Source organism: Amia ocellicauda, chromosome 9, assembly GCF_036373705.1.
Source record: "Amia ocellicauda isolate fAmiCal2 chromosome 9, fAmiCal2.hap1, whole genome shotgun sequence".
NCBI classification, from domain to species: Eukaryota; Metazoa; Chordata; class Actinopteri; order Amiiformes; family Amiidae; genus Amia; species Amia ocellicauda.
In genome coordinates this window covers 41,490,924-41,518,653 of record NC_089858.1, presented here as the reverse complement: position 1 = coordinate 41,518,653, position 27,730 = coordinate 41,490,924, and the positions used below count along the sequence as shown (strand labels likewise).

The 27,730-nt window shown below is 38.4% G+C and overlaps 2 protein-coding genes across 3 annotated transcripts; both read right to left on the bottom strand.

Moving 5' to 3' along the window:
• Positions 1-569: 569 nt before the first annotated feature.
• Positions 570-15,763, bottom strand: atad1a (ATPase family AAA domain containing 1a). 2 transcript variants are annotated; one of them, XM_066714513.1, is made up of 10 exons: positions 15,608-15,763; positions 14,629-14,836; positions 14,257-14,355; positions 13,602-13,722; positions 9,513-9,713; positions 8,933-9,039; positions 7,739-7,828; positions 5,052-5,102; positions 3,216-3,388; positions 570-1,523 (listed from the first exon to the last, which is right to left on the bottom strand). In XM_066714513.1, the coding sequence occupies exons 2-10, from the start codon at positions 14,800-14,802 to the stop codon at positions 1,397-1,399; spliced, it is 1,143 nt and encodes a 380-aa protein (XP_066570610.1). In that variant the 5' UTR covers positions 14,803-14,836; positions 15,608-15,763; the 3' UTR covers positions 570-1,396. The 2 variants fall into 2 exon arrangements, with proteins under 2 accessions (XP_066570610.1, XP_066570609.1); XM_066714512.1 differs by lacking the exon at positions 15,608-15,763 and adding an exon at positions 15,298-15,593.
• Positions 15,764-16,117: 354 nt separating this feature from the next.
• On the bottom strand, positions 16,118-26,771 carry LOC136759475 (indoleamine 2,3-dioxygenase 2). The gene is made up of 10 exons (XM_066714511.1): positions 26,618-26,771; positions 25,391-25,486; positions 23,071-23,190; positions 20,312-20,430; positions 20,143-20,157; positions 19,938-20,037; positions 19,073-19,190; positions 18,626-18,677; positions 17,734-17,882; positions 16,118-17,467 (listed from the first exon to the last, which is right to left on the bottom strand). Exons 1-10 carry the CDS (start codon positions 26,714-26,716, stop codon positions 17,115-17,117), a joined length of 1,221 nt encoding a protein of 406 aa, XP_066570608.1. The 5' UTR covers positions 26,717-26,771; the 3' UTR covers positions 16,118-17,114.
• Between the last annotated feature and the right edge of the window lie 959 nt (positions 26,772-27,730).

Here is a 27,730-nt window from a genome sequence, read left to right as displayed (position 1 = left end):
TTCAGACAAATAACAGAATGCAGGGAGCATGCACACACAGACATTCAAAACTGCAAAAAGTTTTGTTGTTGTTTTGTTCTAAACTGTTCCTTCATTTGTTCATTGCTGGAACCGGAGTTTACACTGGGGCACCTTTTATTAAAATAAAATGTACAATTTGGATGGATATTGTGCAGACCCGTGACTGACTACATCCTGTTTTCGGGCCTGACATATTGACTTACACTAGTTAGGTCTGAAATGTAAAATCAATAACAATAATTATATACACAAAAGCTTTATACAAAAATATGACTTCAGGCTATAATGGCAGTAATACCATATCATTATGCACCATTAATTTAAAATAATATTATTATTATTATTATTATTATTATTATTAATAATAATAATAATAATAATTAGTAAATCAGAGTGGAAAGATTGAAACCAGTGATATGATATAAGCTCTATATGCACTTTTTCTTTCTTTTGTGCTATAACTTGCACCTGAAGCAGTGAAACTGCAGACCATGGTTTATCCTCCACTATTAGTCCCTATCTGCTGGCTATGACTTTAATTTTTTGATTGATATTCCATCCTGTACATGATCACATTTAACTGAACTCACCACCCCCCCCGCCAAAAAACATATATACATGAATATATTAAAACAATTTAAAATGTGTCAAGTGTTCTATAGTGGTATTGCAATTGTATTGGTATTGACCCCCCCACCCCCCGTAAGAGTGCAAGTTGTTATATTTCAAATGCAAGAAAATGTATGTTGCCTTTTGTTTGGGAACCACTGGTCTAGAGTCTTTCAAAACAACCAGCTTGAATTTCCCTCCAAAGCCAAGATCAGCCAAGTGTGCGTGTGTGTGTGTTTGTTTGTTTGGCCTCCCCATGATATGTAATGTTTAGTCAAAGACACTGCAACATCACAACACTCTGACTCAGTGGAGTAAAGGCAGAAAAATGCACCACCGATCCCTATCTAACCAGTGAGTGTTGTTATACCACTGAGGACCTAGAAGACCCAAGTCATATAGACATCTAAGTGTCTCTCTCTCAGACACACATACACACACAGACATACATATAAGTGTCTTCATGGAGGAAAGTATAAGAAAAATACTCATAAATGCTGGTTGTAACCTTGGCTGACAGAAAGACTGACAGAAAACAGTAACATACATACATACATACATACATACATACATACATAAATAAATAAATAAATTGGTATCCCTTGGCTAATTTAAGGCTGCTTCATTCCTTTAGAAAAAGCAGGCGTTAAAATCTGAGAACAGCCCCACAGGAGGTCTAGAAATATTTCCTAGTGTACTTGCATGACTGAGAGCTCACTCCCTTTCACAGTCCCACATGGAGCAACAGTGGAGAGGAGGGACAGGGCTAGTCAAGGGGCACATCTCGCAGGACACACTGGGACACGGTGGCAGTCTTAGACTCCTTCATCTTCTCCAGCCCAAAGAGGAGGTCCAGTTGGGTGACAGGCCGCAGTCTGTCTTCATCCACCGGCCTTTGAAAAGACAGAAACACCCAAGCTAAGATATTATGGGATTCACAAAAACACCAATTACAATACTTTCCAGGATGGGACATGGCCTACATCCTGCAAATCAGATGTGTCAGTACCTTTTGTCTTTAAAATTGGAACTGCAGTTTAATTAGGATTTTTTTTTTCCTGATACTATTATTTAATAGCAGACTTGCTTATGCAGGGTTACTTACAGTTTTCACAAATATCATTTCCAAACCAATACAAAGTACAGAGAATACATTAAGCATACATGTCATCCTAGTACAAAATGAGCTAAAACAAGTAGAAAACACAATAGTGTGCCATCCCTGGTGTGTACTGAGGAGCAGAGTAGGTTTATGTAACAAGTAGTTACAGTAAGATTAATAAAAGAGCTACAAATATCTAAGTAATCTGGAGCAGAAGGGATAATTTTATTGAAATAAGAATGCATAAAATAACAAAATCCTCACACTTGAGCACAACTGATGTTCTTGTTAGACTGCACTTGTAGATCCTAGAATGCCTTTGCAACCTACAAAATGCAAGCATAGTCTTCCATTAAAGAAACATTATAACCGGCTTTGAGGTAGGGCTGGGCGATATGACTTAAAAATAATATCTCGATACTTCTTGTTTTTCTCCAATCAAGCTATAAAATAAGACCAAAGACATTCAAACAACATGTCTTTCTTTAATCAATAAATTTGCAAAACTAACAAAAACCAAATGCAAGCTATCATGGTAAATATGATTTTTGTTTTACCTGACCTAAATAAAATACCTGAGTAGGTCTATATTAAATAAATAAATAAATAAACAATACAAAAATGCCTATTATGCCTGTATAAACAATCCACAAAATAAATACTGGCTGTCAAATTACATTTTGATGAAAAAGCACGAAATACACTCAAGCCTGCAGAATAGACTTCATGAAGCCCACAGAATGCAACACATTACAGCGCAAGTGTTGCGTGATTACAATAACTTGTGGTGTTGTTGTTATGTGACAGTAGATAAACACAGTTATGGGATATAGAGATATATATATATATATATATATATATATACACATACATATACATATACAGAGTATTATCTACTGTCACATAACAACAATAACACAAGTTATTGTCATCACGCAACACATGCGCTGTAAAATTTGATAGATTCATTCAGGTAGATTTAACACATCCAGGTTTATAATGGCGCATTTAACATCTGTTAGGTGTTTTGATTCTACTTAACGGCACAGCACAGCACGTTAATACACAACAGTTATTATTATAATAGTGCTGCGGGAAACCCTGTGTGTGTGTATGTATGTATGTATGCATGCATGCATGTATATGTGTGTATATATATATATATATATCCACATTCACTTATGTTCTTAGTGTGTAATTCAAACATTTAATAACTATTTCATTCATTCACTTCCATTGCTTTTAAAAAATCTTAATATAGCGAGTGTAATATTCAAGATCGTAATTCCACGCACCCATGAACTCAAGGTAAGAAGATGAATACTGTAGCATAAGCAAGCGTGTTGAGTCTAAATGCAAAAATAACATGAATCAGTCAGTGAATTTGATAGCACGAAACACAAAAACTTAAACAAAATGTGCCACTGAAGGTTCGGGGGGGAATATAGGAATAGTCTATGATCTAAAAGGAGTATTTCCTCACCGCTCCTCTTCTTCGCCCTCCTGTAGCTGCTGGGCAATCTGTTTCATCTGCTGTTTACGTACGTAATCCCTCACACGGTACATCGCTGCGTCCCTGCACAGCTCTTTCAGGTCGCTTCCAGAGTAATCCTCTGTCTTTTCCGCAATCTCCTTTAGGTTGATCGCGTTACTGAGCTGCAAAAGGGGTGAAGACCAGACTTGGGTTCGTATCAAATCAAGCAAAATGTCAACAGGACTCCACCCAAACAACAAAGTGCATCAAGACAGTTTGCAAGATTCAGACTGAAAACGATAGTGAGCCTGAAAATCACTGACCTAATGGTAGGCCTTGGTTGAAACCCCATCTGCATTTTTAAGATTATATAAAAAAAAAGAAACAACCTTCTAAGCACACCCTGTACCAACTGAATTCAATCAAAACTTACCTGTGCAGGATTTGTTACCCCTCTGAAGAGGACAGTTTTGAAAATGTCCGAAAGGATCATAAACTGGTGACCTTGACTGAGCTAAGTGAATGGTTAGAAGTGGGGCTAGGGTCTAGGCTTAGAAGTTCTTAGCTCAATAGATAGTAGTAAGTACCATCCCAAAGAGCATTTGAACACAAACCTGGCAAAAAAAAAAGCAGCAAAGGAAATGTTCTTAAGATTCAGTATTACATGAATACTTCACTTTAGGTTATCTTTACTGTGACACAGATCATTATTTTTTTGCCATTTGAGTAAAGGAACAGTGATTTCACATGAAGAAAAATCCACTTCTCTCTTCTTTGTCAAGAGCAATCATGGTGAAAGCGTTGGTCTCTAACATTTTCAATCTGATCATTACAACCATTCTTTGTGGCATATCTTATTAATGTGATCTGTGCGATTTTCATGGATTGTATTGGATTCAGCTATTTCTTCTTTGTTTCTCACCTGACAGATAACTACAATGTGCAAACAGAGATATAAAAAGATTTAAAAGAAAAGAAAAGCCACTCGGTTTAAATTTTAAATATTATATAACAATAAATACATATACAATAAGTACATATGCATATTGCCATTGATAATAGTGTGCACAGTCGGTCAGTTCCATTATGGGGAACAATAGACCATCTGCTTAATTTCTGCTTTGTGTGTTCTGTTAATAAAATATGACACTGAATATCACAGGCCAGTCTAACCCCCCTTATTCCTGTAACCCCTAACCCCCCCTTACTCCAGTGTCACACTATACATGACAAAGCAGTTTGTAGGGAACTGAAATGAGGTAGCAAATTATGCTCAAAAAATGTGCACTGCAGTGGTTTAGGAAAGAAACATTAACTTTATTCTTTAAAAGATAATGCTTAAGTCCTTAAGCCAAGAGAAAGGCAAAATGAATGTATTCATTTCATGTATGTCTACTCCAACAACATTCAGCAGTTGTTTAGAGGGAATAACATTGTAGAATATAATGAATTTCATTACCATCATTAAATGCACTCAAACCTAACACACATGAATAATACGTCTATTGTTTAACTCTTAGCATCCCAGTGTGACGTGGAAATAATGTATTATCCAAATTTACCAGACCTCTGTACGTGAGCTATACGTCACCCTGGGTACCTAAGAGGTAAGATTGTAGGTGACACCTAAGGCTAGAAGGATACAGCTCGGCGCAATCATTGATCTTTAATCAAGATTTTTTAGCATTAATGAGCAAAAGAGGTGACTCAAGTACAAATCTTCAAGGGGAACAGAAGAGATCTATATCTGCTTAATTGCAGTTACCCAGGGTTAACAAACAGACCGAGGAGGGCTGATGTAGGCCTGCTTGGAAACAAAAGTAAATAAGTATTAAAACTACTTACATTTTCTCCAGCTAGAATCAACTTAAGGATGTCTTGTCTTTGCCTTTGGGTCTTTAGAGGAAAAACACAAACAACATGCCCATTAGATCATTGGATTACAAATACACAACTGATATCATGCGCTCTCTAGATCATCAGATTCCCTGAATGTATAAACAGTTCCTCTTCAGATTTCTGTGTAATTGTTGCTTTGTATTATGTGAAATTAGGTGCACTGTTGCATCAATATTGTTAAAGAACAGATGCTTATTAAATAGTTTTGAATGTACAGATTGCCGCTTCTTCACTGCATGTGCATCATCTGGGCTTTGATCTGGGCAATCTTTCGCTTAAAAGCAACAGCAGATAGATTTCCGACCATAAAATTGCAATATTTGCTATTCTGTAGAAAAAAGAAAAAAAAAAAGTATTTGATCCCCTGCTGATTTTGTACGTTTGCCCAGTGACAAAGAAATGATCAGTCTATAATTTTAATGGTAGGTGTATTTAAACAGTGAGAGACAGAATAACAACAACAAAATCCAGAAAAACGCATTTCAAAAAAGTTATAAATTGATTTGCATGTTAATGAGTGAAATAAGTATTTGACCCCTTCGACTTAGTACTTGGTGGCAAAACCCTTGTTGGCAATGACAGAGGTCAGACGTTTCTTGTAGTTGGCCACCAGGTTTGCACACATCTCGGGAGGGATTTTGTCCCACTCCTCTTTGCAGATCCTCTCCAAGTCATTAAGGTTGAGGCTGACGTTTGGCAACTCGAACCTTCAGCTCCCTCCACAGATTTTCTATGGGATTAAGATCTGGAGACTGGCTAGGCCACTCCAGGACCTTAATGTGCTTCTTCTTGAGCCACTCCTTTGTTGCCTTGGCTGTGTGTTTTGGGTCATTGTCATGCTGGAATACCCATCCACGACCCATTTTCAATGCCCTGGCTGAGGGAAGGAGGTTCTCACCCAAGATTTGACGGTACATGGCCCTGTCCATCGTCCCTTTGATGCGGTGCTGTTGTCCTGTCCCCTTAGCAGAAAAACACCCCCAAAGCATAATGTTTCCACCTCCATGTTTGATGGTGGGAATGGTGTTCTTGGGGTCATTCCTCCTCCTCCAAACACAGCGAGTTGAGTTGATGCCAAAGAGCTCGATTTTGGTCTCATCTGACCACAACACTTTCACCCAGTTCTCTGAATCATTCAGATGTTCATTGGCAACTTCAGGCAACTTCAGGCCCTGTACATGTGCTTTCTTGAGCAGGGGGACCTTGCGGGCGCTGCAGGATTTCAGTCCTTCACGGCGTAATGTGTTACCAATTGTTTTCTTGGTGACTATGGTCCCAGCTGCCTTGAGATCATTAACAAGATCCTCCCGTGTAGTTCTGGGCTGATTCCTCACCGTTCTCATGATCATTGAAACTCCACGAGGTGAGATCTTGCATGGAGCCCCAGACCAAGGGAAACTGACAGTTATTTTATGTTTCTTCCATTTGCGAATAATCGCACCAACTGTTGTCACCTTCTCACCAAGCTGCTTGGCGATGGTCTTGTAGCCCATTCCAACCTTGTGTAGGTCTACAATCTTGTCCCTGACATCCTTGGACAGCTATTTGGTCTTGGCCATGGTGGAGAGTTTGGAATCTGATTGATTGCTTCTGTGGACAGGTGTCTTTTATACAGATAACGAGCTGAGATTAGGAGCACTCCCTTTAAGAGAGTGCTCCTAATCTCAGCTCGTTACCTGTATAAAAGACACCTGGGAGCCAGAAATCTTGCTGATTGATAGGGGATCAAATACTTATTTCCCTCATTAACATGCAAATCAATTTATAACTTTTTTGAAATGCGTTTTTCTGGATTTTTTTGTTGTTATTCTGTCTCTCACTGTTAAAATACACCTACCCTTAAAATTATAGACTGATCTTTTCTTTGTCAGTGGGCAAACGTATAAAATCAGCAGGGGATCAAATACTTTTTTCCCCTCACTGTACACCGACAAAATTGAGTAATGATAACTTTAATTTCTCCCCTAAGGAGATGGCAGGAAACCTGGATGTCATCTGTGATCTAAATCTATCCTTTGAATCACACATTCAGAATAGGTCGAGATCTTCCTTCCTCCAGCTTAGAAACATTGCTAGACTAAGACAATTCCTCTCATTACATGACACTGAGAAATTGATATACGGATTTTTTTACATCTACATTGGATTACTGTAATTTCTTTGTCAGTGGACAAATGTACAAAATCAGCAGGGGATCAAATACTTTTTTCCCTCACTGTATTTCAGTTCCTGGTTTAAGAACACAGGGCCCCACTGCCATCAGCCTTGTGAAAGGGGAAATATACAAATTATACAGACATATACAGATTTTTCGATATTTTAGACATATACTGATATTTAGTTTACTGCAGTATCCTACAATACCTGCCAGTTGCCATTTCTTTGAAGCAGCCAGCAGCAGATTACTTCATTGCGAATCAACAAAGCTTGGCATTCCATGCAAGTCTAGATAAGTAAGTAAGTCAGAATAACGTAGCATGTACATATTGTATTATACACATTAAAAATAAGAATAACAAAATGGACTGGAATAGTTTAAACTACCAATCTGGGTAACATATGAAGGTGTAAAACAAAGAACAATCAACACATTTGCCGGCTTGGAGTGGGACTGAATGCAAGTTCATTCTTACAGGTAGGTTGATCTGGAAGGTTGTAGGCATCCTGCGAAGTATGGCCGGGTCCACATCCTGAGGCCTGTTTGTGGCTCCCATCACCATCACCTAGCAATTAAAATGCATCGAAACAGCATCCTTTGCATATAATGCCTTCTGCATAACAGATTTGTATGTATTTCTGTCTGTCAAAGCGTTACAAAGTACAGTAAATACAACAAATGCAAAATACAATAAGCACACATCCTAGCAGAAAGGAGGCAAGTGCCGAACATTATAAGGTTCCATCCCTCCTATGTACCAAGGGGTATGGCAGTCATAAGTACAGAAGAAGTTACAGTACCATGATTAAAAGTGCTAAAATCAGGAGCATATTAGTTCAATCACATTGCACATGACATCACGGAGATATTATGGGGATGTTGGCTGTGGTATTACTGGTATAGTCTGATGCATAAGCACTAATGTTTAGGAAGTTTAACTAGTGTATTGAGATTGTTGTATTACTCTACAAGACACCCTTAAACTCAAGTAAGCGTAAGCATTTACTTAAGTTGTGTCGTGCAACTGGCCAAAAGCATGCAGCAAAAACGGCACTAGTTTAGTACTGTAGTGTCCATGGACATTTAAAAAAATCTCACTCAGCTGACTTCCCCCATTTTAATACACCTTAAGGTTGTTTCAGGTCTGTCAGTAGCGTAGTATGATGCACAGGTAACAAGTAAAGTTTGATGGTTTAACAAGACAGAATATGAATTGGTCCCCAAAAACATGCCCAATAGACTAATCCCATTAACTTCCAGAAAGGGGTATCTTAAAGTCCTCTATATAAATAAACTAGGCTCATGCAATGGATACGAGAATATACCGTCCAATTGGATTCTCCCAAGGGGAAATAAATGCTCTTTACTGATAAAATATGGTACAAATGAAATAGATCAACTATTGGAGGATGTATTTTTCTTCCTCTACCCTGTCAAAAGTGTTTACTTACTGTCTTCACCTCTCCAAAGTTAGAACAGGTAATACAATACGGTATCAAACTCATTAAAAAAAAAAAAAAAAAAAAAAAAAAGTGATTCCAAAATTGACGGAGGTTTAAAAAGACAATTGCCTATTCCATACACAATTTTTTTTATGGAAATTTAGAAGCAGGTCTATATGATACAGAATCCATATATTAGGGAAGAGACCAGTGGGAATGTGTTATACCTGGGAATCTGAGCCAGTCTCCAGTCCATCCCACAGACTCATGAACTGAGCTTTCATCATGGCTGTGGCTTCATGGTCCAGACTGGAGCGATTGCGCAAAAAGGAGTCTAGTTGGGAAACCAGGCATAAAAACAAAACCATCTGAAAATACGGTCAATTTACCACTGAATACGGTAGACGAGTGGAGAGAAGAATTAAACATAGTTAAGATAGAAAATTGACATCATAAAGTGCAATGTGATTTTCAAAGCTCAGTTTTTTACCAGGAGGTGTTTAATGTCACCAGTGTCATCAGGACCTTGGTTAAAGATCCCATCTGGAAGACACAACCAGCTCCTTGATATGATTAATAAATAGGAAATTCACTTGTGTGCAAGACCTGTAGTGGCATACACTAGTCTAATATTAAGAACTATGCAGGAAGAGCTGTTCCAAACAGAGAGTAGAGTTTGGTTTCTGAATAATCCTGCTACTCAGAATGGTATCACAAAGTACCCCTCCAAATCAGACACAAATGGAACCTTTAAAAATCTCTTACTTATTTGTGCAAGTTTAAGGCCAGACATTTAGCAAAGGTTACCAATCTCGTCGATGAAGATGATGCAGGGCTGGATTTTAACAGCCAGGGAAAAGACTGCAGCAGTGAGTTTCTGCGACTCTCCATACCACTTGTCCGTCAGCGTGGAGGCCTGCAGGTTGATGAACTGACAGCCCGAGGCCTTGGCTGTGGCTTTGGCTATCAAGGTCTTCCCACAGCCCGGGGGCCCATAGAGCAAGACACCTGTAAGGGCAAGGGATGAAAATGGTGGTTTGAAAAAACACTCTGCAAACAAGTTGGTGCTAATTTGCATAATTTATGATGCCGTCACATTAACTACTACTATATTATATATATATTTACAGGTAATCATGTTTTTATTTATTTTTCAAAAAACACGTTTGCATGTAGCCTATAGGTACTGATTTTACTTGCATGAAACAGGTTAAACGTCCAGTAGAAGCATTACAGTTAACTTTAATTTGTATTTTATTCAATACAGAAAAAGTGTTGGAAATAGTGAATCGGTGTAAAACCCTTGATGAATATACAGTAACAGTGTTCAGTAACATTTGAAAAAGACTATACTGAAAGTAGTAGCCTTGTCAGTAACTTTGACATTTTAGTTAACTATAATAAAAAGGCTCCCTTCTACAGTCTCAACAATATATAGCCTACTTTTTCATATATTATAATATTATTATTATTAATAGTTAAATTGCAACGGACTTGCAGAGGTAGTAGTAAGTTGCATACTAACCACGGGATCATGTCCATTATGTGGTTTTCACTTCTATGCAGTACCCACAGGTCTCAGGGACTGAACACACTCACACACGGACTCGTTAATCCTGCCTCACTTCACCTTTTATGCACTCTCCCTACACTCCTCCCCACCACACCACCATTAACCCATTATTGAGTGAGGTACACTACTGGTCAAAAGTTTTAGAACACCCCCATTTTTCCAGTTTTTATTGAAATGTAGGCAGTTCAAGTCCAGTGAATAACCTGAAATGGTGCAAAGGTAAGCGGTAAACTGCCAGAGGTTCAAAAAAAAGTTTAGGTTTCCAAAACTGAAAAATAATATACATTTCAGAGTTACATGCTGTGTTACTACACCCTTGTTAAGCATTATTTGGCAGTGTTACGAACAGCTCCTGTGCATAGAAGTTACACTGTATTCCTAAAGTGCACACACCATTTTAAAGCTTACTCTCTTGGTTACCAGCGCGTTTCATTCTCAAACACATCCGATTTACAGTTTCCATGTTGCCCGCCATCATTCAGAGCCCAGGGGGGTCTCATTCAGACGGTCACAGATCACTCTGTTTCGGTCAGAGTTATTTGCAAATAGGCTTGCTTTGTTCAGAACAACCTAAATATGAATGCAGTATATATTATTTGATGTTCTATCAAACACAAAGAAGTTCAAATCCAATTATGTAAAATCATTGTGTATTAGTACACTGCAAACAATTTTCCATCTTGACATTTTGAGCTCTCTACGGGTGTGTGTTGCTTCTACCAAAACGTGGATGGACTTGTTTTGATCAGTAGACTGTCTGATTCCAGAATATGTCATAATTGTCAATATTTTCTGAGATTCTGTATTGTTGCTCAGACCAAGTATCCCCCCCACCCCCCGTTTCAGAATGGGGGTTACAAAATACAATTTTTTCACATCAGAGAATACTTCACATCGTTAAAAAGCTTGAAGTCTCCATTTTCATGGGATACCAAACACTGGGCAAACACAACAGTGAAGAATACACATGGGATTAAAGAGAAGCACACAGATTTGGTGCCTTTTAAGGGTACCAGAGGGGGTTATCAGCTTAAGGGGTTACATTTTGTTAAACAAAATGATTCCATGATTTCTATTTTATCTCCATTTGTTTATTTGTTCTATGCATTAATTTCAGAGTACATTAAGACATTAAACTGTGTAAATTACAATAAAAACTAGAACAATTTATGTGTTCTAAAACTTTTGACCAGTAGTGTACATGCTACAGTATTCAAACGATGTCAATGTCTTATATATATATATATATATATATATATATATATATATATATATATATATACACAGTGAGGGAAAAAAGTATTTGATCCCCTGCTGATTTTGTACGTTTGCCCACTGACAAAGAAATGATCAGTCTATAATTTTAATGGTAGGTGTATTTTAACAGTGAGAGACAAAATAAGAGCAAACAAATGCAGAAAAACGCATTTCAAAAAAGTTATAAATTGATTTGCATGTTAATGAGGGAAATAAGTATTTGATCCCCTATCAATCAGCAAGATTTCTGGCTCCCAGGTGTCTTTTATACAGGTAACGAGCTGAGATTAGGAGCACTCTCTTAAAGGGAGAGCTTCTAATCTCAGCTCGTTACCTGTATAAAAGACACCTGTCCACAGAAGCAATCAATCAATCAGATTCCAAACTCTCCACCATGGCAAAGACCAAAGAGCTGTCCAAGGATGTCAGGGACAAGATTGTAGACCTACATAAGGCTGGAATGGGCTACAAGACCGTCGCCAAGCAGCTTGGTGAGAAGGTGACAACAGTTGGTGCGATTATTCGCAAATGGAAGAAACACAAAATAACTGTCAGTCTCCCGCGGTCTGGGGCTCCATGCAAGATCTCACCTTGTGGAGTTTCAATGATCATGAGAACGGTGAGGAATCAGCCCAGAACTACACAGGAGGATCTTGTTAATGATCTCAAGGCAGCTGGGACCATAGTCACCAAGAAAACAATTGGTAACACACTATGCCGTGAAGGACTGAAATCCTGCAGCGCCCGCAAGGCCTGTCTGAAGTTTGCCAACATCTGAATGATTCAGAGGAGAACTGGGTGAAAGTGTTGTGGTCAGATGAGACCAAAATCAAGCTCTTTGGCATCAACTCAACTCGCCGTGTCTGGAGGAGGAGGAATGACCCCAAGAACACCATCCCCACCGTCAAATATGGAGGTGGAAACATTATGCTTTGGGGGTGTTTTTCTGCTAAGGGGACAGGACAACAGCACCGCATCAAAGGGACGATGGACGGGGCCATGTACCGTCAAATCTTAGGTGAGAACCTCCTTCCCTCAGCCAGGGCATTGAAAATGGGTCGTGGATGGGTATTCCAGCATGACAATGACCCAAAACACACAGCCAAGGCAACAAAGGAGTGGCTCAAGAAGAAGCACATTAAGGTCCTGGAGTGGCCTAGCCAGTCTCCAGACCTTAATCCCATAGAAAATCTGTGGAGGGAGCTGAAGGTTCGAGTTGCCAAACATCAGCCTCGAAACCTTAATGACTTGGAGAGGATCTGCAAAGAGGAGTGGGACAAAATCCCTCCTGAGATGTGTGCAAACCTGGTGGCCAACTACAAGAAACGTCTGACCTCTGTCATTGCCAACAAGGGTTTTGCCACCAAGTACTAAGTCGAAGGGGTCAAATACTTATTTCACTCATTAACATGCAAATCAATTTATAACTTTTTTGAAATGTGTTTTTCTGGATTTTTCTGTTGTTATTCTGTCTCTCACTTTTAAAATACACCTACCATTAAAATTATAGACTGATCATTTCTTTGTCACTGGGCAAACGTACAAAATCACCAGGGTATCAAATACTTTTTTCCCCCACTGTATATGTGATTGTCTTGGTATATTTCGTCCATAAAAAAAAAAAAAAAAAAACAGGAATCCACGTATTCACGAAAAAGTTTTCATCCCAAGAACACATTTCAGGATTAGCACTAAGAGCTGTCTGATACAAGTCAAATAAGAGAGCATCTATAAAAGTGAAAGTGTTATTCTCTCCTGAGTCTATGTAAAAGGACATGCACTATATATTATGAAGGTATTGGGATTCTCCCTCTGCCAGTAGTAGACTATAGCAGGTGATACAATGTAATGTATTTGGAATCTTTTGGGGTTTATTCTAAGGACACCATGAACAAAAGTGCATGTGGCAATATTATGATCAATAATGTACTGCCTGAATCAAAAGGATGTAATGAGGGACCCACACATTTTGAATAGCAACCCCCCTCCACTTTGTGACACATAGTGACAGTGAACATGTGGCATTTGATCTTTCTTTTTTTGGTTCAGGTCATGGATGGTGTCACCTTGGGGCGGCTGGAAGAGCTTGGAGCCTGTGAATAAGTGTCTCTTTTGAAAGGGCAGGATGACAGTGTCCTGGAGCTCAGTGATCACCTCGTCCAGCCCGGCAATATCCCTCCAGGAAACCTACAGCACCAGCAAAAGACCACAGTCTGTCTATCGATTAACCAAAAGACAATAGTTGTATATAATCCAAGAAACTAATAATTAAAAAGTAAAAAAATAAGTATAAAGTAGCTCCCAGAAAGGAGAATATAAACTATTTACTGTATAGATTCAATTTACTTTAAAGCTTTACAGACAAAACAGAATTAACAACATTAAACCATTAATATACATATAAAGAATATAAGAAGTACGTTTTCCAACTACATCTTTCTTTTTCCTCCATTACTCATGTTAAATGCATTTTGGTACAAGAGGTGCCACTTTACAGCAAGTTGTATTATGTGGTAAAGAAAATATTCTACCTGACATTGTTTACAGATACAACCCTAACTTGGGAATATAGAATATCTGAATTCACTAAAGACATATTTTTAAAATCAGTAATTTAAAGTGATTTCTTGCCCATTTTTTTTTTTTTTTTTTTTTTTTTTTAATGAAACCGGTACGAGATGAATAGAAGTGCAATGTTGTGGCTGTCATTCTAAGGATTACCTTCATACTGCGAGGATCCACAAGATGTGAAGCGATGTTCATCTCGTATTCATTCAGCTTAATCCCCTCCACCCCAATCTGTTTCATCAACTGCTCTGCCTGCACACAACAGAGAAACCTGACATCGGCACAGTGTTGATAGCCTACTACACCTCCTCTAGAACAACTCATCTGCCCATGTATGTTCTAAGCCAGGAGTTGACTTTAGGCTTTGATTACCAGCTCCCTGAAGGTTTTAGGGGCATCTTATAAAGGGGCAAATGAGTCAGACCTAGAACAGATGGCTGAATTGACATACAAAACCAAATCTCTGTGTCAATGAAATCACCCTCCTAAGCTAATAAGAATGGAGTCATTCCTGTTGTACCTTACCCTTTTTTTCGCCTGCAGTTTCTGCTTGCGTGTGGGGTCAAGTGCATCCACCACCCACTTGATGCTGAAATAGGTCGCGGCTCCAAAGATGGTTAGTCGGACCACCAGACCCACCACTTCGTTCCGGGTCAAAGGTCGCACTAGGGCATCGCGGGGAATCTCTTTCAACAGCATGTTAGCTCACGGCAGCGCCTTCGACGATAAGAGACTGCAGGAATACCACACATTTAGCCCGGGACAAAACAGTCAAAGATATCATTAATAGCTGTTAGCAAGCGTCATGACACGGAAAATGTCAATGTATGCAATAATATATACACTATTAAATTACGCAATGAACATGATTTGTCCAGAACAAAGGGGAATGTGAAAGTTAATTTACGAAAAACCATGCCAGCATTATAATGCATAACAAACTTGTAAGCAATGCCACAAAAGTTATAACGCCAAACAATCAACACTGTTACGTATCATGTCTGGTGATGCAGCCTAGGTCTGACACTGGGCAATAGATTACTGGGATAAACATCCTCCAAGTCAAACTGTTAAATCAAAACAAATATTAATACAATGGCATACATTATAGTTTGTGACCAGATTTTTTCCATGTATACTAACGTGGTTAGGCGATAGGTGAAATGAATTACAAAAATCACAAATACAAAGTACCTCTGTTTACCGCGCAGAACTACAGAAGCTGAAAGATGTCGATCAACTTTTATATATTGAAGATGTTCCTGATCTTAACTGCAGGGGATATTCCCTTTAGTCTCTGGAGAAGTATTTCACCAGTTCAGTTTCACCGAATGGCTTTCATTAATTTTAAAACGGAAAACAACAAGCCTTAGATTTGCATGCGTCAATTAAAACGTCCGTTGTATGGAAGGAAAGTAAAACATTCAAACGATAGCGTATACAATGCTTTAAAGCGGTGTTACAAACACAGAAATGCATGTATAAATGGAAGTAGTACACCTACTGTTATTTCCTGCAGCATCCTCCGTGTTACCCAGTGTGGTGTCACGGTGTGGAAACAAGGGTTTCACATTCAGTTCCTAATGCAAGGTGCACCTGTTCGGAGTCCGACAACTAGAAGCGCGGAAAATTGAGCTTTTATTTTATTAAATACTTCTCTCACTTGACAAACCTATGATGCGATCCCTACCAATATAACGTTTGCTTTAAAAACGGTTTGTAACAAGCAATAACCGATTGAATCACGAATATTTGGATCCAGGAAATTCCCCCACTGTTCTTAAAAATTAAGCGTGTGTTGTTCTGAATGCATTTACCCAAGTGCAAATACATTTCCAGATGTTAGTGTCAAATTAGTCTGCCTAATGCCTATTGTTTAGACGGAGTCATAACCTTTACTTTGAGTGGCTACTGAAAATCAAAACATGTTTTAATTTCGGTTACTGAATTGAAATCACCCCCCAAAGAAAAACGAGAGGGAAGTACTCCTCGACAAAGATTCAAAACATTGAAGTGACATAACATTTTTTTATTTACAGTTCACAAACACGTAAATGTTATAAATACTGTAATGACCGCTAAACCTTGGTCTGGATTCCATGGGAAATCCCGTCCCTTTATATTTCTGCACAAAAACACATATGCATCATATCATATTCTCTGAATAAACAGGGGACTTACAGAGCTAACTGAAGCATGTTTAAAACAAAATGCAAAGGATGTTCCTCCTGCAGAGAAGTAATAAATATGACATTCTAGCATACTTGCTGTATGAGTGTACAGTGGCGTTTCATGTCCCGGTGTCTCTCATTCTTAAGAAAGTTCAGGTCAAATCATTAAGACCGTTATAAAATTCACAACCTGGTTATCATATTACACAGTTCCACAATTCCCTATGCGTTATGACAGTTGCGTGAAATAACTTATTAAAATCACGGTTTGTTTTGCAATTCTATTTCCACATACATTGTACATAAACATGTGCAGAAATAAAACAAAATCCTCTGATAAGCAAGCTTAAATTTTATTAAAAGTTGCTAAAAATGCATACTACTACTACTACTACTACTACTACAACAACAACAACATAGGGCTAGAGAATACCTTTACAGCACACCCTAGTGTACATATACATATTTATCCGAGGTCTGGTTGCAGTTTGGACAGAAATAGGCATGCAAGTTAAATATTAACAATTACTCACAGGAACAAGAATGTCTTGAGGGTGTACCAGGAATGATATGAAAGCACTTTATATCAAAACAAATGGTACACAATTAACCCTGAAGCATGTTATTGGATTTTCATAAATACATATAAAGTGTATGTGCTCTAATTTTGCAGGCATAATTCTCGCTTTGTGTAAACCTCTGCAATTTTCATTGCACTTGTTAAATTAATAAATATTAAAACATACAAAGTTACATTAAAGGCACCAGTGATGTTATATTTTCTTCGTAGTGCAATTTAAAGTGACTGTAGTTTTCAAGGTTACTTTATACGTGTGCAGCTCACGTATTAGTTATAAAGACATTTTTGGCAGAGTCCCGAACACATTTAAGAAAGCATAACACAGTGGTGCCACCAGTTCCCATTTCGTCCAATGCAGAGCATGTCCCACGGAAAGGGCAACCCACACTTTTGGCCTTGTTGGCTGGGATTGTGATGTACTTGACCACCGTGTTGATGTGATAGTTCCGTAGCTCGACCATTTCAGTGACACAGGCATTGAAGGCAAGACTCAGTTGGGCGTTTGCACTGGCTAGAACATACTCCCGTAGAGAGGGTTTGTCGGCGACAGTCTCAATAAACAGTCGGTGTGCTGGAGGCATGTAATCACGCATTCGCTTCAGGAAAGAAGCGGCTGAAACACCAATAAACACAGGGTTTAAACCACATATCAACAATTGCTATAGTACAGATTGAATGATTTCATATTGGTGTATGAAGCACACAGAAACAAAACCAAGACCTTTGTCATCTGTTCACTCAAATCACAAGTCTATTTTTTGCAAGGATTGCAATATTCAGAAGTCTAACAGTTTAACATGAGTAAATTTAGGAGACCACAACACCCACTATTAACGGTCTGTGTATTAGATAGCAGTTGGATATATCAATGACCCTCACCAATTTCTTCTCTGTGCCGAATACCCAGTAACTCGTCGAAGCACTGTATAGCGGAGCTCTGTGCTGCACTTCCCCCCGAAAGCTTGCGTGGCTCCTCAGACACCCCCTCATATAGCAGTCCGTCCGGTAGCATAGGGTTATCTTTCCACCTAAGGGAGGGATAGCAGGAGGAGAGACACTTAATTACTTTGTATTGTTGTTGTACCCATTTGCCATTAACTCTACTTGATTTTATTACCATTTCTCCTGGTAGGTACATAATGAGGAACCAGTTCATTTTCTAATAGAACACTGCAATACAATGACCTAGTTAATTTCTATAGACACTCTCGCTCTATTGTCCAAGAGCAGGGGTTAGATTGGCCCTGTTTGCATTTCACTGTATGGAGTCTCGACTGAATACAGTGATAATGCTAATCTACAGAGGTTGATCATTCAAAAGTAGTTCCTTGATCATGTAAATAACTCCAGTGGCCTGTAAAGCAACAACCAACCACTTTGTTGTAACAAATAGCCCCAGTCAAAAGACGTTTTATAGCCAATCTCCTTAGAACAATGATAATTCATATCCCATCTCTGCTAGTACCTGAACATTTCCAACTTAAAATTAACAAGGTTTTAACTTATTTTTCATATACCTCTGTATATAACATGTGTAGGAAATGTAACTAAACTTTTTATTAAGTATCCAACAGTGAGATCTTAAAATAACAAAGAACAGGACTACTCCCACCATCCTTCGTTCTGAGATAGATTTAACTAAGTCACCACTTTGTTAAAGATGCACTGTATGGATCTTAATATCTCTTTTGGAAATGACAGGCGTCTTAACAGAATGTGTAAGAAACTAAGCATGGCAGCCTAATTCTACTTATTTGTAGAAGAAACTTGCCCTGAGAAAAAGATACGCAGGAATCCATGAAACGACAAAGGGTTCACATATTCTGTAAAAAAAAGAAAAAAAGGATATTTTTAAAAGAACACTTTCCATTTCAAATGTCCAAAGAAAAAGAGTTGGAGGACTTAAACCTGACTCCATCAAATTTCCCCCATTTAAAAAAAAAAAAAGTTTAAAAGATGAGGATTAGAAGTGTAAAACTGAGCATAATGGACAGTTAGGCAACTAATATTGATTGCTGCGATTTGTCTCCATGTGTTCCCCAACCCTGATTGTCAACATTATCCTGCTCTTTGAGATCTGCATGCCACTCCACCCTTTGGTTGAAGAATGATGGACTGTTCAGGGGGCCTGGCTTAGCATACATGTAGGAATTGAAAATCAGAACATGCTCATTTTAATTCCTTGAGGAATTAGTGCCACCCTAGGAGGAGAAAATACCATGCATAAGCTTGAATATCTCCCTCATCTTCCTCAGGGACTTGGCAATGGTCAGAAGAGCCTTGTGCATGGAGTTCACATCATTAGTCACCATGGAGTTCATCACTGTGGCGATGCCCTGGAAGAGAAGTTCACAATCCCTCACATCCTCACATTTCCTCTACCCCCACCACCACATAAGAGAAGTAAAATGTCTTTGAACGTCATTTATAATCTCATCTGTGATTGTGAACAATAACATAATTCGGTTTCCCCCAGGAAAAAATGAACAGTTCCTAAAAGAGAACAAAATTACCTATAATGAAAACCTCCATGGTTTCACAGTCCCTGTCCCTCAAAGCACACACTGCTTTCGCCCAGTGCAAATTCAGTGGCAGTGCCTGTAGCCTACTTTAAAGCACTCGATTCAGGACAAATCTCAAAAGCCATATCCAGTAAAAGTACTAAAAGCATGCATTTTTCCCACGAGCTAGAGGATACGACTTTAATAAAGCTTGGTCTAAATTGGTTTACCACACAAAATCAACTCCTGAGGCTGCTCAGGTGACAGAATGTTCAGGACACAGGCTTTTTCATAATCATTAAGTCCTCGGATTGATGCAATCCTTGAATTGTAAGCACTTGGGGCTCGTACTGGGAGAACTAGATTATGGCTTTGTCTCCTGGAAGTTGCGTGGAAGTCTTGGTGCCGAGCCGAGGTTGGCAATCCCACATTGGGATGAAAAGGGGGCAAATTAGAGGTTCTAAAAAACAAACAAAACAAAAAAAACACACACCTCGGTCTCAAGTATTTCCTTCTAAGGGCTAGTTGCACCAGTCAGGAGCAATGGGTTTTGTAGTTCAGCTACATGGACACAAACGGTACCTGTAATCCTGTACTGGCTGCCTTCTCCACCATTAGAGACACCAAAAGGAATCCTTTGCAGGTCTCCCCACCAGGGAATGTGAACACAGTGTCCAAGTTCCTAGGGTTCAATTAAAGATACTACTGTTTTTTTTTATTAATACAGATCAATCAAAAGGAGAAGTTGGAAGGCACTCATAACTTAAATAAGATGAGATTGACTCACCCCATTTCCATTGGCCTTTCAGATTTCATAGACAGGGGTTGGCAGGTTTAAAAAAGATAAAATAAGGATTAAAGTTAGATACTGGGCTATATCAAACCAATTACAGATATATATCAAGTAGCTATAAAGGACACTGGACACATATGGAGCCAGGAGGAATGGCACTTACCCATTGGGATCCTTCTTCTTCCAGTTGGCCAAAACCGAGTCGGCATAAACCAAGATTGGAGGAAGACCTAGAATTTCTGACACCTCACAGAATGGCACAGCCAGAGTTTTTGGAAGGGTCTGTAAATAAGCAAAAACTGTCAATAAGTAGATTGTGACAGGCGAAGAATCTTATTCACACCAAACTCTGGATTTCAGAATTCACTTTAGTTTTATTGTCACTACAACCAGTCAACAAATGAGCGTCTGCAAAACTAAAGTGATCGGTGATTGGTAACTGATTAGAAACTGGTCTCCAACCTTGGTTCTGCAGTATGCCCAGCAACCAGATATTTTAGGCATTTTCAACCTTTGGCTAAAGATAGAACTATCCAAGAAATTTTTAGAGTCAAACGCTGGTCCTTGAGGTTCATAGTGTCTTGTATAGTTTTGTTGTTTTTAATATGATACACAGTGTGGTTACATTTCTAAAGTATATTCCAACATTTAAAACAAAATTTATATTTATATATTGTAATCCCACGTACACTCACCTAAAGGATTATTAGGAACACCATACTAATACTGTGTTCGACCCCCTTTCGCCTTCAGAACTGCCTTAATTCTACGTGGCATTGATTCAACAAGGTGCTGAAAGCATTCTTTAGAAATGTTGGCCCATATTGATAGGATAGCATCTTGCAGTTGATGGAGATTTGTGGGATGCACATCCAGGGCACGAAGCTCCCGTTCCACCACATCCCAAAGATGCTCTATTGGGTTGAGATCTGGTGACTGTGGGGGCCAGTTTAGTACAGTGAACTCATTGTCATGTTCAAGAAACCAATTTGATATGATTCGACCTTTGTGACATGGTGCATTATCCTGCTGGAAGTAGCCATCAGAGGATGGGTACATGGTGGTCATAAAGGGATGGACATGGTCAGAAACAATGCTCAGGTAGGCCGTGGCATTTAAACGATGCCCAATTGGCACTAAGGGGCCTAAAGTGTGCCAAGAAAACATCCCCCACACCATTACACCACCACCACCAGCCTGCACAGTGGTAACAAGGCATGATGGATCCATGTTCTCATTCTGTTTACGCCAAATTCTGACTCTACCATCTGAATGTCTCAACAGAAATCGAGACTCATCAGACCAGGCAACATTTTTCCAGTCTTCAACTGTCCAATTTTGGTGAGCTTGTGCAAATTGTAGCCTCTTTTTCCTATTTGTAGTGGAGATGAGTGGTACCCGGTGGGGTCTTCTGCTGTTGTAGCCCATCCGCCTCAAGGTTGTACGTGTTGTGGCTTCACAAATGCTTTGCTGCATACCTCAGTTGTAACGAGTGGTTATTTCAGTCAAAGTTGCTCTTCTATCAGCTTGAATCAGTCGGCCCATTCTCCTCTGACCTCTAGCATCAACAAGGCATTTTCGCCCACAGGACTGCCGCATACTGGATGTTTTTCCCTTTTCACACCATTCTTTGTAAACCCTAGAAATGGTTGTGCATGAAAATCCCAGTAACTGAGCAGATTGTGAAATACTCAGACCGGCCCATCTGGCACCAACAACCATGCCACGCTCAAAATTGCTTAAATCACCTTTCTTTCCCATTCAGACATTCAGTTTGGAGTTCAGGAGATTGTCTTGACCAGGACCACACCCCTAAATGCATTGAAGCAACTGCCATGTGATTGGTTGGTTAGATAATTGCATTAATGAGAAATTGAACAGGTGTTCCTAATAATCCTTTAGGTGAGTGTATTTTGGAATATAGAAAATATAAAGATCACACCTCTGCCATGTATTCAAAGTAGATTTAGATCTAGGCTTAGATTGAATGTTCAGTTTATTAATGGAATAGAAATTAAGGTCTAATTTGAATCTAGCTCTTACATAAAATATTCAGTCAATTTGTATTTGCTTAAACCAAGTTAATTATGTGAAAAATAATTATAACTGTCAAATGCATAGGTTATTGATTGAAAAAATTAATGTCTTTGAAAGTTTTAAATTGTAAAGAAACAGTCACTGTAGTTTTTAATGTAGTGCTTAATGCCACTTTGTTCAGATTGTTGTTGAGGTCTGGTTTGTTTGTTGTATTAAACGCGTACTACTATTAATGATCTATTGCAACCAATGTCCACACTGTAATTTCCTCTAATTTGTAATACTGGCTCTGGAATTATAGTTTCATAAAGTTTTTTATTTTTATTGTAGGAATACTTTTGGAAGTTGTAGGGTGATCTGAAAGTTTTTTGTTTATTTTGTATCGTTGTAGTCAAACACCCATATATGGGTACCGTCGGTGCTCAATTTCCACATTTCAGATCTCTTTTTTTTTTTTTTCTGTCCACATCCACATTTCTAGGTGTGCGACAATATTGGATTTTTTTTACACAACTACCTTGTTTTGTTTGTTGTTATTGTAATTTAGAATTTAAATGTAAAATTGATGTCATGTTTTTGTGATGTGTTACTTGCCATTTGGATAGAGAAACTGAACAGAGTAAGACAACAAATGAATACTGTAGAGTTATTACAGAATATAAATCTGGTAAGGGTGCCATTATTAGATTACTTTTTTTGGATAAAGTGTTAAATCAAAATGCGAATCGACGTATAAAATCATCCAGGATACCATGAATTTAAAGTATGTTTATACCATATGGATTGAGACATTTGCTGAAGTGCAAACCACAAACCAGGCACTGTATATCCCCATAAAACCAGTGCTGGAGATCATTAACAGAGATATACAGAATACCGCTTTACCTTGGCAGGTTGTTCCTGTCCCTCTTGCCACACGTACCCCATGGTAATGAAACTCAGTGCCAAGTGTGCCAGTCTCAACTCCCGGTGCCCACTGAGGTGGTGTACACTCAGCAGGGGCATCTGTGGATAACACAGGAAACAACTGTCTGAACAATGTTATATAGTTGCCCACACAGAGAATGGGGCTCAGTAGCTAAGCACGAGAACACTTTCACAATCGCACTCCCCCCTTGATGCTCCCCAGCTTTCCCAGGCTAAAACCTATCTTTCCTCGCCTCCATCATTTTTATTTTTTGCAAGAATGGAAAGGGTCTCTTTCACCCAATTTAAGTGAAATGAACTGATCTAGAACAATTTCTGGTTCTCTGAAGCAAACCACCACTATTGCTGTGCCATAAAAAAGGTGTTACCAACTTTGAACTACTTCTACTAATAATGATATGGACCAAGGCATTTCTCACAAAAGCCTAGAAGTTTTTTTTTTATATATATATATATATATAAAAAAATAATAATAAATGTCAAGGACACTTCTATATACACAAACCATTTGACAGCATGAAAAACCTAAATTAAACAATGTTAGGATGTAAAGAGTAAAATAAAACTAAAAATAGAAATAAAATGACTTGCACAATCCACACCACAGCCAAAAACAGTTGTATTTCATTTTTTTTGTAAATACCAAATAGTTTAAGTTTTTAACTATAGATTATTAAAAAAAAAAGATATTCAAATAATGATTTCACAAAAAACAGTTAAAACCGCTAAACGGTGAAGAGTTTTAACACTACCTATTGAAAATGGCTTTGTTTTACTGTTAGTATTGATAACATAAGTTTACAAATGAAAGGAGGCCATTCGACCCATCATGCTCATCTGCTGTCCATTTATAACCAAGAGGTCCAAGGGATCCTATCCAGTCTATTTTTAAATGTACCCAAATTTTCAGCTTCTACCACATTGCTGGGGAGTGTGTTAAAGATTGTAACAACTCTGTGTGAAGAAGTGTCTCTAGTTTTGTTTTGAATGCCTTGAAGCCCAATTTCCATTTGTGTCCCCAGGTGCGTGTGTCCCTGCTGATCTGGAAAAGCTCCTCTGGTTTGATGTGGTCGATGCCTTTCATGATTTTGAAGATGTGAATCAAGACCCCACGTAGTCTCCTCTGTTCCAGGGTGAAAAGGTTCAGGTCCCTCAGTCTCTCAGTAGGACATTCCCTTCAGACCTGGAATAAGTCTGGTTGCTCTCCTGTGAACTGCCTCTAGAGCAGCAATATCTTTCTTGAAGTGTGGAGCCCAGAACTGTCCACAGTATCCAGATGAGGTCTAACTAGTGCATTGTACAGTCTGAACATCACTGCCCTAGTTTTAAATTCTACCCTTTTGACAATATACCCTAACATTCCGTTTGCCTTTTATGGATTTAGTAAAGATTTTACATCATTTTCAAATATCTACTTCACTCAACAAATCTGTTAGCTGAAGAATGATTTGTCCCAGGTGTTTTGACAATTTGCTCATTAATGTTTTAAAAACATCAGCAGGTGTAACTAGTTGGTGATTAAAGTTTAACGAGTCTTTGATTTCAGGATAATTTAGCTGCTGTATGCAATTACATATTTTTTAAGTGTTTATAGTATTCCATTGCATCTCAAATACTATTTCAATATTGTATAAATAAAAAATACTTTCCGAGATTCAAATTCAATTAATAATAAACAGTTACATTGTGATCTGTATTCAACTTACAAATAGTATGCAATTATTTACTTTCAAATCTCTTACTGCTATATGCATTTCATTATGTTCAAATAGTCACTTAAAATTGTATTATACACACATTTATCCCAGGTCTGATGAACACATAACACATACTTTTTAGTACATTGTTGGCCATCTTTCAGAATATATCTGCTTTCATCGCACAAAACGTCTGAACAGGGTTTTCTTGGGGACTCTGTGGGGTTTTCCCAGCCCACTTCTATGTTTCTGGTTCTCCCAGGATTGCAAAAGCAGTGACTCAGATACTCATGTCTAGTCAACACAGGGCGGAATGTAAGCGAAGAACCGATCGTGATCGATACCATGTTCTTACAGTGCATGTGTGTTTTTATCTTCAGTACAAACATAACCAAATGCTTTTAATTTGCTGCAAAGAGGGATTTGAGCATTGCAAGTCTCACACCTGATTGAGCTATATGTATTTTATTGAAATCCAAAACATACAAATGCACAGTGTAGTTTATTTCGGGGACTGACAGAAGCTGCAGGGTTCAAGTCCAGTGCACCGCGTTAGCAAACCGCAAGGTCGGAAGCCTTACCTCTTTGACTTTGGCACGTAGTCGATGCGTCTCAATGTAGAAGGCGAGGTTGGTTGCGGTCTCCATCCATATCTGATAGTAGACGGGTAGGTTTGTCTGACAACGCACAACAGAAGTTGCATATGGTGAGTATAGGATTACTATCCTACCAAAAGCACTGAGATTGAAAACCTCAAAAAAATAAAAAAAAAAATAAAAAAAATAATAATTATATATATATATATATATATATATATATATATATATATATATATATATATATATATATATATATATGCTTGGAAGTTGATTTTAGAACACTTGTATGATAGTACAGCTTTATGGATACAGGCGAGGGGGGAGGAGTAATTTACCATGATAGGAGCAAAGGGGATTTCTCCTGAGATGAATACCAATCTGAAGAGATAACGTGTAACAATTGTAACGTTTGAAAAAATTATTGTCGGTGGCATTTCTGGGGAACACCCAACTTCCCAAAATGAGAAGGGCCTAGTTTTGAAAAAAAAAGAGAACCACCAAGCAGAACACTGTACAGTTTGTGCTCTCCACACCTCTTCTAAACGGGCGGAACTGTGATGCGTCCTAAAAAAAGGTTAACCTAAAAATAAAAAATAAAAGGTCAGATTTATTGCCAGTTAGGTTAGTTGAAGGTATCTTTTCATTTATTTACTAGACTCTGAGCAGTGTTGAACTCTGGTTTTGTAGACGTGGTAGTTATTGATCCCATGGAATGTGGATCCTTGGTTTTCACCTTTCGAAGGCCTGTGCACACTGCTCCAAACTTGACATGTCACACAGGAGAGGGAGAAGAGGTGAAGGCTGCAGGATTCACTGAAGAAAATGTACTTCCCAGCACTAAAGCCTTGAGGGAATTCATATTACAGAGGGCCATAGGATTTTAAGCCTCAGACACATTTTCATTAATCTATTTATATACAGAACCAGGAGTTTAAGAAGGTTATGAGTTCTTTACCCTTTTTTATTTTTTTAATTGAGGGTTTCTTACACTTGAATATGATAGCTTAATACAAGTCAGCTTACTCATGAGGGACACAGTTGTGCTTTCACATCAGACAGCCTTTATTCCTACAAAGGTCAGGAGTCATATAGTTTGAGTTTCCATCTGTGCTGAAGACTTAGGGGAAAGAGCTTTATTTTCACACACAAAAGTCAACTCAAATCTAAATTAAATTAAAACACATACCGATAAAATAAGATTCTGCTTACCAATGGTGCTTCTAGGACAAATCCATATTCTTCAGATATGTGGAAAGCTTCAAGTCTGATCTGATGTGGTACTCTTTCACTCTTGTCCTGCGTCTCCATGCCTCCTGCACTCAGAGGAACAAATCTATCAGTCTGCTTTGTTGCCTCAGACACACAAAATACAGCAATGATAACAGTGGGGCTGGCTTTTTATAAGCAAGCTCAGCATTAACACAACCCATTGAGAAATAGGTCACATGATAGGTACCAATTATAGAGTAAGCCCCTCCCCCGCTGTTTTTGTTTAACTTCATTTACTTCACTAAAAGTTTCACTTCTTCCCAGTGAAGATTGTGTTGTTGTTGTTTTCCCAGGTCTGTCTTTGCCATGTTGTGCTTTCTCCTACAACCACAAGGTTAAAAAAAAAAAAGTGATCTTTTCCAACATTCCTCAATCATTTTCATAGTACTTTCACAAGAAAGGAGGATTTTAAAAACCTAAACCTCTCCAGTGACAAATATGCATGTACCAGTTTGAGCTATTTTTATAATGTAACAGTGAGTAGCTATAATAGCCCAGATGAGCATATTATTGATTCCAACTTACAAAGATTCTTTTACATTAGATCATAAGCATTCACAACTGCACGAATAGGCTTCCTGACTACTGGGCACAATACTTTCTATAATATCAGAGGTACATATTTTAGAACTTTTGTCATGAAATTGATTTCCCTTATAAAAAATGAGCAAAAACAAAACAAAATAAACATTTCATTTTATGTTGTTAACTTCAGTTAGAACTTTTATCTAATGTTTTTCCCCATTTATTAGGAAAAACAGGCATTGACTTGAGTGTGGGAAAAAACAAAGTTTGCAGGTCTTGTCAGGAAAATGCCTAGATCAGGACATGCTGCACTAATACAGTACTAATACATGTCTCACTAAGCTGTTACACTTCATCTGAAGGCAGCTTTTACACTGATTCTAATTGTGTAAGTCACCTCACACCCACACACACAGACACACCCACCTGAAAAAGAGGGTCTGAAAAGCCTCTTTTGAAAGACATAGCTAAAGATCATTGAAGACCACAGGTTGATACACAATGAGAGAGATAATGCTATATCTTATC